The 12,688-nt window shown below is 32.8% G+C and overlaps 1 protein-coding gene across 2 annotated transcripts; it reads right to left on the bottom strand.

Annotated features, from left to right (window-relative positions):
* Nucleotides 1-885: 885 nt before the first annotated feature.
* Nucleotides 886-2,926, bottom strand: LOC145314486 (uncharacterized). 2 transcript variants are annotated; one of them, XM_080154404.1, is made up of 3 exons: nt 2,373-2,926; nt 1,772-1,865; nt 886-1,480 (listed from the first exon to the last, which is right to left on the bottom strand). In XM_080154404.1, the coding sequence occupies exons 1-3, from the start codon at nt 2,496-2,498 to the stop codon at nt 1,203-1,205; spliced, it is 498 nt and encodes a 165-aa protein (XP_080010530.1). In that variant the 5' UTR covers nt 2,499-2,926; the 3' UTR covers nt 886-1,202. The 2 variants fall into 2 exon arrangements, with proteins under 2 accessions (XP_080010530.1, XP_080010529.1); XM_080154403.1 differs by having other exon boundaries at nt 887-1,480; nt 1,772-2,926.
* Between the last annotated feature and the right edge of the window lie 9,762 nt (nt 2,927-12,688).

Genomic DNA, 12,688 nt, shown 5'->3' with positions numbered 1-12,688 from the left:
GTGAAGAGATTTAAGTTGTAGTCTCCCACAATGAATACAGGGAGGTTGCTATCATCAATCACATCCAAAAAGTCACCAAGTATGTTAAAAAATGATTCAAGGTCCTCGGGGTTTCTGTGTGGAGGTCTATAAACGTTAACTATCAATGCCTTAAAGCTCCCTAATGTGACTTTAACACACATAGTTTCAAAAATATGTGGCACAAAAAAATTTGGAAATAAAACTTTTGTTTGATATTTGCTATGAATAAACAGCCCTACTCCCCCGCCCCTCCCTTCTGGTCGGGGGGTGGAGATAAAGTTGTAATTTATTAAACTTAAACTATCTGTGTTTGAGTCCTGTGACAACCAGGTCTCCTGGACGGCGATGACCGATGGACCAACTCCCTCCAGAGAGGCCGTTTCAATTAGATTTCTTAACTGTTGGATTTTACTATTGAGACTTTGAATATTAATTGAAAAAATTTTAAAAAGTTGCTCATTTGTATTTTTAAATTTATTAAAAAGAGAATCTATATCTATATAGTCACACTTAATGTTATAGTCGCTCGAGTATTCTCTAAACGTATCGTCATAGAGAATGCTAGTGATGTCATAGTTCACATTTTCATTTAGACACAAAATATCATCTACCTGACTAGAACCAGCTGTCTAAGGATGTGTCTGGAGGCCATGGATCTGGAGATGCAGGTTCTGCTTCCGGTTCAGCTATGCAGGCAGAAGTTATCGGCAGGTGTTCCACTAAAATAATAACATATATAATAAACATGGTAAAAAATCTCTACTATTTTCCCCCCCCCCCTTACCCGCATCCAACGAGTATAATGATTTGATAAATTCAGTAAAAAAAATCAGTAAGAAGAATAATTCAGTAAATAAAGTTAATTTCAAAATTAATTTGCTAATTACTAATTACCAATTACCAGTATATGTTTACACACAATTATCATTAATCAGTCTAATTCATTGAATTTGATTATTTTACGATTATTGACAGATTATACAGATTATAATAATAATGATAGTTATAAAAACGGCTAAGCGTAATAAGTTTGAGCTTTGATATTGATGTGTACCTAATAGTACCTAGTAATTGCTCAATTAAAGTGAAATTTGTACAAAATGTACACTACTAATATGACGATAACCTTTTCAAGGCTTAATTTTGACCCGATATCCATAGAGGAATGCTCGTGGCATTGTTCATGGTTTGGCAGCTGCTGACCTTGTCGATACTGAGGATGATGTTGCGTTAGTACCTGTGGTTGTAGAGCCTGGTGTAGTACCTGGGGCCGAGCCTGTCTTGGCGGGAATTGCGGCACCAGTATTCTCAATGGCAGGAAATTCGGCTGTGGAGATAGCATCAACAGTGACACTATGATTTGGAGAATGTTGATCCTCATGGTCCTGCTCTGTCTGGGCTCCACGCAGCTTGTTGTCCTTCAGGTCCTGCAGTAGGCTCTTTATCTCTGTTTCGAAACCTTGAAAGAAAAGGTTACGATTAGATTGGCCATTTTCACGCATGAATTTTACAATCAAATTATCAGTGCTTAATATTTCCTGTAGGGGAGGCAGTGGGGAAATCAGCCCGATGTGGCTTCGAGCCATAGGATTCTGCACTTTTATCCACTTAGGGGGGCCATCTTTTGGTTGGAAGGCGACACTGGTGCCCGACAGTTTAGTCCTAGACGCGATTCCTGCGCTGTGTAGGTAGGTCATCAAGCTTCTATTTGTGTCCGCAAGATCGTGGGCACACTTAAGAAAACTCTTACCGTCGAAGGATACTGCAGCGGCGCTGGTCCAACCTGTCTTGTCGCGAGCCTTCTTGTCCAACAGTTGTAAATGCTTCTTCTTGTTGAGCATGAACTGAAAAAGCATATGGCGAGAGTAAAACCTTAAGATATAATTTCTGGGGCCTTTAACCCTCTGGCTTAGGGGATGAGAATACTCTATGGTATTAGAGTAATTGATGTTTGCGTCGGGGTCCTGTTCGACCAAGACAGGCCTGATGACAATGTCAAAAACCTCGCGACTTGTCGGCGTTTTATCAAGCCATGGGCACTGGACATTATTAACACGAATGCTCCACAGTCTGTCCCTTTGCTCCCTGTGAGCAAGTTGGGACAAGACATAATCATTGAGTGTGGATTGGCATTTTTCACGCGCGTTTGCATTAACGACAAAGTTCTCAAAGTTTTTTGTTAATGACACCACTCGTACAGCAATTTGCTGTTCCGATGAAAGTTCACCACCTTCCATTAACGTACGAAGTTCATTCATTTCGTCGCGGTGTTTAACATTTAAAGTTTCAATTGAATCACGCAAACTACGAATCTCAGATAAAAAAGTTTTACTAAGAGTGTCGCTGCTCACCTTTTGAAGTTTCTCGTATGCTTGTACGCTCTCGGTTACGGCTTGACTGATGGCATCCTTTATGTCATTTTGTAAAAATGACCTTACTTGAGCTAAGGCATCCTGCGTTAGCAATTTCTTTGCCATTTTATAAAGCAGCAACACTATATAATTGAGATGTATATTCGAGCGTGGTCAGATAAAAACTGGTGTAAAAACCCGCGTGTTACACTAATCAATCTAGATTAGCCAATAGCCTGAAGTCATGTGACCGAATGAGAGTGCGTTGGACCAATCAGATCTCTTATCTGTCGGTAGGAACTAATTCCTCCAATGAGAGGGCTTCGTTACCGGCACTTTGTGTCAGCTGATAGCCTGCCTAGAGAGAGTGTGTGTGGGGGTAGGACAGCTGAGGGAGAGGGGTTGGTGTGCGCCTTGCGAGTGTGTGTAGATGAGGGTATGATGACTGGGGGATGGGGTATCCTTGGGGGGAGTCAAAAAGGGTAGAGTGTCTACTCAGTGGCTACCATAGATGTTGATAGCTGGAGGGTAGACTAAAGACTAAAGACTAAAGACTAAAGACTTTATATAAAAACATAAAAAACAGGATTAGACTTACAGTTTATGCGCAGCTGCCGAGCCCTAATAACTAGTGCAATATTGCTTATTAGAATACCTAGATAAGGTTGAGGTAAAAATATTTAAAAACTAAGAAAATAATAACAAAAATGAGATAGAAAGAAAAGAAACAGTTTTCATATAAAATTTATAGATTATCCAATGAACTAGCCTAATATTAGGTAATGAGTATAGTATTATGAATTTTTAAAGATAACATCGGTTCCAAACTTAACTGTTGATTTTTAAAAGCGAAGTTTTTCTGTAGATTATGTCTGCATGTCCTCTAAACAATGGCCGATAAATTGATATACTTCTCCAGTGATGCAACACAAAGTTACCCCTTAAAGGGCGAATATAGGTTCGATATGATATGAGCTTATATGAAAGGTGCCATTTCATACTTTTAGAATATCTATGCCAAATTTAAAAATTCAAAAAAATCCTTAAGTAGATTTTGCAATTTTCTGTTTCAATTGAACATATGATAAATGAGATTGACGACAAACGGTTTATTTTAGCCCTTTACAAGACATTTTTTTGACTATTTTGCTTAAGTTTGATTGACTATTACAATGGCACGCATCTTAAATGATAATTTAAATGTTTATTATTTTAGATTATATACTCTTTAATTCAATTTTTAAAAAGCGTAGAAATAATTTGCGTAAAAGTTTTGACTAGGGTAAATAATATGTCTTAAAGTTTATTTTCTGTACAAAGATCATTGGTTAATTCTGGAAAATATAAAAACCCTGATGTACGCAATTTTAACACACACACACACAAACCTTAAAAAAACAGGGATTTGAAATCATTCTTCCTCCAAGAAAATTTTATCAATTATTTTTTTTTTACTTTTTACATTATTTGATGTTTTTTTAACTTTTAAATATTTTACTTTATATAATTTGTATTAAGGTAGAAGATGGGTATATTTACCCCTGATTAATTGGTTTCCACATTATTACGACTATCCTTTAACGAAAGCTTTTTAATTCAACCTTGCTACGAAGCCTTGTGTGATGCTAGGGTAATTGAGTTCTTAGGGAACCACACTTATTATATAATATTATCTTGAGTTAGAAAGGTTTTAAGCTATAAACAGACTTATACAATTAGATATGTCAATATCCTTAAGTTATTTATAATCTATATAATGGCACCTTTGAAATAAGCTCATATTATATCAAACCTATATTCGCCCTTTAAGTAGATTACAATTAGTGGTACAAACGTTTGGAACTAAATAAACCAACCAAATAAATTTCAAAGTCCCCAAGGTTGATTAGCCAACAAATAAGAAAACTTATCATAAGACTTTGAGGACTAGTGTAAAAAAAGCTCAAAGTACCCTCCTTCCCTGCATTTAAACGTTACCTTAACTTAGAGTAAAGTAAGGTTACATTTATTAATTGTCTAACCAATTCTAAACTTGTTTTATCTTATTTTTTTGCCGCTGCGCATCTGTCAGACATTATTGTCCTTGTTAAAATAAGATCATCAAATTTTATGAGTTTTCTTGCACGTGTATTTACCGCTCAAATGATAATCATAAAACAAGTAAGCATTTATCCAAAGAATGATAACAATAAGTTCTATAGAAATATTATGTATTAGGAAAGGTCGCGGTAATAAGGAAGAATTATGTCATAATATAAATATCTAGGCACATTTAAAGATACACTTATAAACCTCAATACTAAAGTTATATGCTGTTTAAAAGTCGTAATTGTGTGTACATTCAGTTCTCGGAAACGTTTGGACCGATCGTTTTATAATTTTCAGGGAAGCTGAGTATTGGTCTAGGGATGGATTGAAGCTTTTTCATTGAAGAAAATATCACCCCCTTAGAGACATGACAGAAAAAAATAACCCACCTATAAATTTTCATCACAAAAAAGGATGTAAAAGCCTTTAGTTGCTACAGACGAAGCAACTATTTACTTAAAAATTTCTTCTTAATTTTCTTTATTTAGCTGAAGATCCCTAAGTAAAAAAGACAGTAAAATATGTCTTTTTTAAAGAAACTTTGTCACGATATTAAAAATCTTGAATTGCAATAAAAATGGCAAGTGTAGTGTTGTATTCGTACTGTAAAATTAGTTAATATACATAAAGATAGATCTATAAGAAAAACTAAAGTAAATAGAATTGTGTACCTTTATCTATAATTGCATTCAAGGAAAGAAAAAAAACTAATCTTAAAAACAAAAAAATGTTTATTTGTCAATATATTTATTTTTGAAATGCCAAATATGGATTGCCTCTGTACCATTTTATTTACTAAGGTTGCTTAGTGATTGTATGTACGTCCTGTAAAATCTCAAAAATCATTTGCCTGAAAAATCCACAAATTCCATTTTTTTCATTGGTTACTGGGAGGTTTTAAGCTATTTCTTTCCGTTTTATGCTAGTTTAAGTAATCGTCTTTGACTTTCAAGATTCTCAGTCTATGTTCCTAGCTTGGAGTTGCATAATTTTGGTTTGCATTAAAGCACAAGAGAATCAATAATTATATTTGGCCAGGCGCACAATTTGTTTGATCTGTCCAATAAATAATGCACTTTTATCCTTCGGATATTAATATCATATTATTTTACAGTTGGGGGAATGAGAAAACTAGAAAAAGAAACCAATCCACAGCACAGTAAACAATAATATATAGTAGCTGATCAAGCGACTTTGGATTAACACGCACGTTTTAGGGAAAGTGATGGAATTGAGTCTTGGCTAAAAACCGTGTCAAAACTAATGACTTGAAAAATGGTTCCTACTGCTGCTATGTCAGATTTGCGACATTCATAGTTAGGGTAGAGTTAATTCTTTAGCTCAATACAGGTGCAACTCATTGCCATACACTGTAGCACCAAGGTGGCTTGAACAATAGCAATATTGACAATTTGTTGTACAGGGTGGGCCAGATAAATCCGGACTTTTTCTTATTTTCAGACAAATGAACATAAAATCGTCAATTTTAAAGATTTTATTGAATTTAAAAAACTGGGAAGCAAACTAGGTATATGACTATTAGATTATTCAATAAAATCGCTTCCAGCCTCAATCACTGCCTTTACCCGCCCCCTAAACCGACCCCCGCCCCTGGTCACCATGTCCCTGTCTAAGATGGCGAATTTCTCCTTGATAGTGGCAATGAGGGAGGTCTTTGTGGTATGGGCGCGTCTATTGGTTCTTGTTTTAATGGCGCTCCAGGCCCATAAGTCAATTGGATGGAGATCGGGGCTGCTGGGAGGCCACATCTCCTTAGAGACGTCAGTAACCGCAGGATCCAAATATACCCATCTATCAAGCTACCCTTCGATACGGCGGCTATCATTTTGGCCACAGTTAAGCTAGAACAACGTTTTTTACCTTTTTGGAAATGGCATGAAGATTAAGATAGGGTTATCATAACAACACATAGTCTAAAGCGATTTTTAAGGTTCCAAATGGGCCCATGTAGTCGAAAACCGAGAAATTTTCGAGATTTTTGACATTTTTGACACCTTAAAATCTGCCCTGTTTCACTTTGCCGGAGTACCATGGTCAAACCAGATGTGATAGAGAGCTCTAGTCTTTTCTGGTGTCTTCATTAAGTATCTAACAGTATCTCCAGTAAGTTTCATAAGTCTAACTCAGCTACAAATGAGCTGAGATCAGATTTAGTGGGCCCAAGTTGAGAATCTAGGGTAAACTAGAGCTCATTTTGAATCTGCCATGTTGAACATAAGCGCTGCCAGCTCGGAGTACACGTCCTCCATCGTCCAAAAATTTTTATGGGCAAAAAGGTAATTACCTAAGCTTTTTAAAGTGTGGTTGAACGTCCTGATTGGTCAAGTAGTTTTGGTGCTATGGCCGTTTGAAAAAAGTCTGGATTTATGTGGCCCACCCTGTATTTTCTGAATCCATGATATAACTTATAATTGAGAAATAAGAAATATTAAATCTAAATTATTGACCCAAAATAAGTTTGTTATCCCCAACTGTTATTCCATATTTTATTGGCCTAGTTAAGTCCAGTTCTATTTAAGTAGGTATTAAACAAAAACAAAGTAGAGTAATCATAAATACATTTTTGATTGCTAGGTTGTTTATCCTTATATAAAAAGTAACAGGGTATGTCTCTGTGTGTCTGTCTGTACTGAAGGATCTCGCTAACTGCTGAAACGATATGGTTCTCCTTTACAATGTATCTTATCATAGGTCTTAGGAAGGTTTATAAAACATCAATAAAGCAGTTGATTTTAACATTATTAAATTATTTTTCAAACCAAGATATTTTAAAGAAAACATTTTAGGTGCCGCTAGAGGCCTCTAGGGGCGTAGCCTTTAATATACTATATAGAATGAGGATGGAAAAAAATATATTTACGGAGCTGAGATAATAAATTAGTTTTGATATTGTTTTTTAACTTGTTATTTGACCAATATTTAGATTCATCCATACTGGACTGGCCCCAGTCTAAAGTAAAATAAGTGGTCCGAAAAATTACCACCAACCCCTCCCCAGAAAAATTAAGGAATATGGAAAAAAGTTAAGAGTAGATTTAAAAAATAAACACCTTACCCTCTAATTTTACTCAATTATAATAGTAAATAATCTGGGGTATATTATGCACCATCCAACTATCCAAGTAGAAGCCAGGAAGGGACAGGTTTACTGAAGAAAAAGTTCAAAAACATAAACCATAATAAAAAATATGATATTTTTGTTAGTTGAGAAAAAAATTGTTTTCTTTTGTAAATAGGCTTTGATTATTTTACTAATTTTTATCTATTATCCAATGAACTTACCTATCTTGTTTTGAAAATACTTGTCCTTGTTTTTACAGAAAGCTGGACCTATAGTTCAGAACAATCAACTATAAATACAGTAACTAATTAAACAAGAATGGAAAAATACATACGTACAAAATTTTATTTGTTAGCTTAAAAACTTTGGGTAGTTTTATTAAATCTTGATTGGATGGTTTAAATTTGTTTAAAATCTTGGGGATTTGTAATGAGTTACCGTCCATAATCTTATTCTTTAAGCTCTCAGGGTTCGAAATATAGAACAGCTCATTATTAAGTACAGACTTTAATTATGGAAAATACTTGCTTTTAATTATGTTACACCCCATGCTGAGATATAAAATTAGTAGCAGATCTAATTCAATCTTACCAATCTTATATCAGACAGGGAAATGACAATAGAGAAAACATGAGGACTTTCATTTGTTTTTGATTAAGAGTATTTAAGTTTAATAGTCTTACTTTATATTTGAATTTGGTGATTAAATTGAATAAAGTTGATTATTGACTGATTTTAATAGTTTATATACATACAATTTGCGAATGTGACCCTAGCATCTAAAAGGTCCTTTATTAGTAGGGGATGGAAGTGGCAGAAAATAGCATAAAATCTAAAGACTTAAATCTAAAAATTAAAAAGAAAACACCCTAAAATCAGCCTGACCCTAAAGCTTCCCTAAATGGGAAAACTCATTCGGTTTAGTAATTATTGAAATCTTAATCTTCAGACAAAGAATCCTTACTACTTTATATAATAGGATTATTCTTGTTTTCGTATAGATAATAGACGTTAATGATTAAATAAGCCAATTCAAGTTTTACCAGTCCAAATATCTCTAAACCTAAAAATAAGAAACCCGTTATGCTGTAAAATTGCTGATTTTCAAAAAATGTGTTCGAAATCAGTGCAGTTACACTTTTATAAATATCGTAAAACTGCTTGATTTCAAGATTTATGGATTTATTAGAGTTAAGCGTTATAGAACAATCAATTTTTTTTTTGTTTCGTGTACTTTAGGTCTAATTACTTTATTAATCAGGGTTGGATGAGTTTAGAATTTCCCTGATATTTACGAAGGCATTATGAACAACAAATAGGTATCTGTTATATGCCATTTGTATAATACCAATAATAATCTAGACATATGCTGATAGAATAACAGCCAAGAGGCTGTTATGTAACTCTATTGTATAAAGAAATAACACACGTTTATAGACCAATCAAAACCAATTTATGCACCTCTACCTAAGTATTATTAAAGCTATTTAAAAACAGAATAACTCAGTCCAACATAACAATCACATACTCATATCAGCTACCTTAATAGGTTAGGCTTTGTTAAGGTAAAATCATGCAGGGTCAAACTCTTTTAGTTGGGGTTTAAAAGTATTATTTAATTTTGCGATTTAGATAAAAAGAAATTTAACAATCCCTTAAACTTTGTTTACACAGGAGAATGGATATAATAGAATAGATGACAGAAAAGTTGTCGTCAATTTAGGTTGCTAACACTGACATCATTAATCGGTAAGTTCGTTCATTCAGTAACAGGGGAATGGATAGGATAAAAGAGGATGAATGGGGATATCGTTATTTTAGCTAGCTACAAGTTTCACTTTATTAGAATACATGGAAATCTGGTGTAAGATCCAAGTAATAATCAATGCATTTACAGGAGCTTTTGAAAAATTCCTAAACTCTTTTGCAAATATGAAAATTGTAAAGTATAGATTACCCATGTTGTAGTCTTTAATTTACAATTTTATGATTTAGGAATTTTAAGCTGTAGTTTTTTTGGAAAATAAAAAAAATATATTTTAAAAACAAACATTACCCTCACTTTGATTAAACTGGAAGTTATTGATTAAGTCTAGAACCAAAAGAATTGGCATTTGGCATCCTTAAAAGCAGAATAAGGTACATTTTTACCATTTTAAAGTACTTAAAATCAAATTCTATGATATATATATGTAATGTTTCTTAAAATCCTTATAAGCGCTTAAAAAGTCGTTCTTCGACTTTATCTTTAGTTTTACGATATAAAGTTTCAATTTTTAGTGATAAAAAGAACATATTACTGACCTAAATCCTAAAATCTAAAAGTCCATTGGCATCATTTGGAACTTTTTATCTTAACTAGAATGATAACATTCATGAAAGCAAACTATATATAATAATATGTAGTTGTTGAACCGCTCAAAATAAAAAAAGACTCAAGGAAGAAATTCACACTAACATATGATTTGAATCTTATTTACTGTAGATCTTTCTTTTTTGTAATAATGAGATGTTTGTGCGTTCATTAGGAAGCCAAGAGTTTATTTTTATACCTACCCCCCACCAAGCTCCTTCAATAAATTGCTTTATTTTTTATGAGATCAAATATAAGATTGTTAAACTAGCCTTGCAACTCAATGATATGTCATACATATCGGATTCAAAGAAAAGCTTTGCATCTGAAACTCTAAAAATATCAAGTTTCATAGTATTTTAATAAAATTTTCCCAAGAGTTATCTTAAAATGGCGGCCATGAATTTTAATCTTTTATTCAATTTGGTCTTATCATTTTTATAATTTGGTGTCAATACATTAAAATATTAAATGTTAAAAAGTATTTATTAAAAAATAATGAGAGATAACACTATAACTATGACTAAGAAGACATTTAATTAAAGTAAGATATTACAGAAAAAAATAGTTAATTTTTTGGAGGGATTTTTTGGCGATTTATCTTTGTAGGGTGGTGTTACCCTCCCAAAAATTGGTTATACAAATGTCCAGGATTTATGATAAGCTACACTGTAAAGTTTAGCTAGATCCATCGATATACACAGACAGACAAATATCCTTTTACTTTTTATAAGGATATAAAGCTAATTTTTTGTTGATGTTTTTTTGTGGACACTAATTATTTGTCTCATTTGAATTATCTTTGATTTTCCTGGGATATCAAATTTATTGATTGACCTAGACTCCCCAGACAGGAGTTCATTCATTCAAGTCAAAATCATTCTTTTAGCCATAAAAAAAACAAATCTTTATATAAACTAGAACACATGCTGTCAAGCATTGAGGAACTATTGTATAGATTTTTAATACAATGATGTTATATATGGACAATTTTACATTCAATAAGATTTGTCATAGTTGACTTGTAGTATTTAGAGCTATGTTGATGACTGGTATCTGCGTCTGCATTATAACAATGGATAAATAGAATATACATAGATATTATGAACGGGTGAAAATCGTTGTCAATTTAGGTTGCTAACATGCACATTATTGATTGGTTAGTTTTTTCATATATTAAAAGTTGAGGGGATGGGTTAGAGGTTTTTTTTTATTTTATCCAGCTACAAGATTCACTTTATTAGAGTAAATGAAAATCTGGTGTAAGATCTAAGTAATAAAAAATACGTTATTATAATGAAGATTTTCATCCTTTTAAATAACGCTCATTTAAAAATTACTATATTTGTTGAGACTTCACATAAGCATACACGCAAACTTAGGATAAAAATGAACCAATTCAGGTCTTTTTGTCTGATTTTTTGAACACTAATCAGACGTCTAGTTGTTATCACACAATTTTTTATTAAATCAAAATTATTCATTTTCCTATATATATTGATTTAAATTTAATCGACTCCCGCTGTATAATCTATTGATAACATACTTCTTAATCTTGTTTCATAGGTAATAAGGTAATGCCATTTCTTATTAATGTAAGAAAACAGTACAGACAACTGTATTAAAAGTAAGGCTGCAAAAGGTTTTTATTAAAAAAAAACTTTTAAATTGTTGCATTTCAAAGTTATTAAATTATTATGGGATAATCTGAATGCCCCCAAAGAAAAGAACAGGATTGAAGAGGACCTTGGACTGTAAATCATACTGTTACCTAAAGTTTTATAATATAGACTTCAAAACATTGGGGACTAATTTTTTCTTGATTTAAACTAGCAATGTCCAAAGTATACTAATATCTACACAGAAGGGGTAATTTGTTCATCACCATTAAAAACATCAATAAATAGTATAAATAGTCCTTTTTGGAATATCTTGACTTCCAACTCTTCTCCAGCTTTTCTGTTTTATGTATATTACTGTACTACAATCCAAATTTTAAAGTGTTTCGGTATGTTTTTCTTGTATTCCCTGGCAAGTTCGAACCCATTAATCCCTGTTTCCTTACACCAAATTTCCTAGAGAATGAGTGTGTTACGCGGCATTCCTAACTATCTCCGCGCGGCGCGTGGCTTGTAAACGGACAAAAGAAACGCGCACTTTTCCTTTGATTAGTCCCACGTGAGGAGCTAAGTGAATAAAAATAATGTATTGCTTTAATATACATGTGCTCTGATGTGTGGAATATCTCAAATAAGCCTTCCTGCTTAGTTTGACATCATATGTGGTAAGAATTTATCTTTAATTCTTGAAATTAAATGTAAAATGGTATGATTTTATGAAGAAATTTTAAAACATTAATTTTTCAATAAATAGACCATTTAACTGCTAAGTTTTGACATACGAATATTTTCCTTTATATTATTGATCATTTTATTCTAAAATTATCAATTTCTGATGCTATTTAATATGATTCGTGCCAATTTAAAGTTTTTATAAATTTCATATTTTTCATTAAATTGAAATCACGCAACCTCGATGTTACAAAAATAATAACCATTAATTTTATGATATTAATTCTTATATTTTTGTTTTAGACTCACTGTTTTCATGGTAATAAATACACATTTGTAAACTTCACATGTTGGTCATTCGGAGGGCTTGAGATTAAGATTTCGAGAACGGCTAGGATTGCGTTTCGAAACAATGAAAACAAGACAGAAACAGATGTTGCTAAGAACATTCTGTGAAGTTTTGTAAATGTGTTGGTTGTGATACCTTACCACACATTATTAT

Source organism: Acartia tonsa, chromosome 3 (assembly GCF_053477335.1).
Source record: "Acartia tonsa isolate MP-2025a chromosome 3, ASM5347733v1, whole genome shotgun sequence".
NCBI lineage: Eukaryota > Metazoa > Arthropoda > Copepoda > Calanoida > Acartiidae > Acartia > Acartia tonsa.
This window is presented reverse-complemented; position numbering and strand designations above follow the sequence as displayed.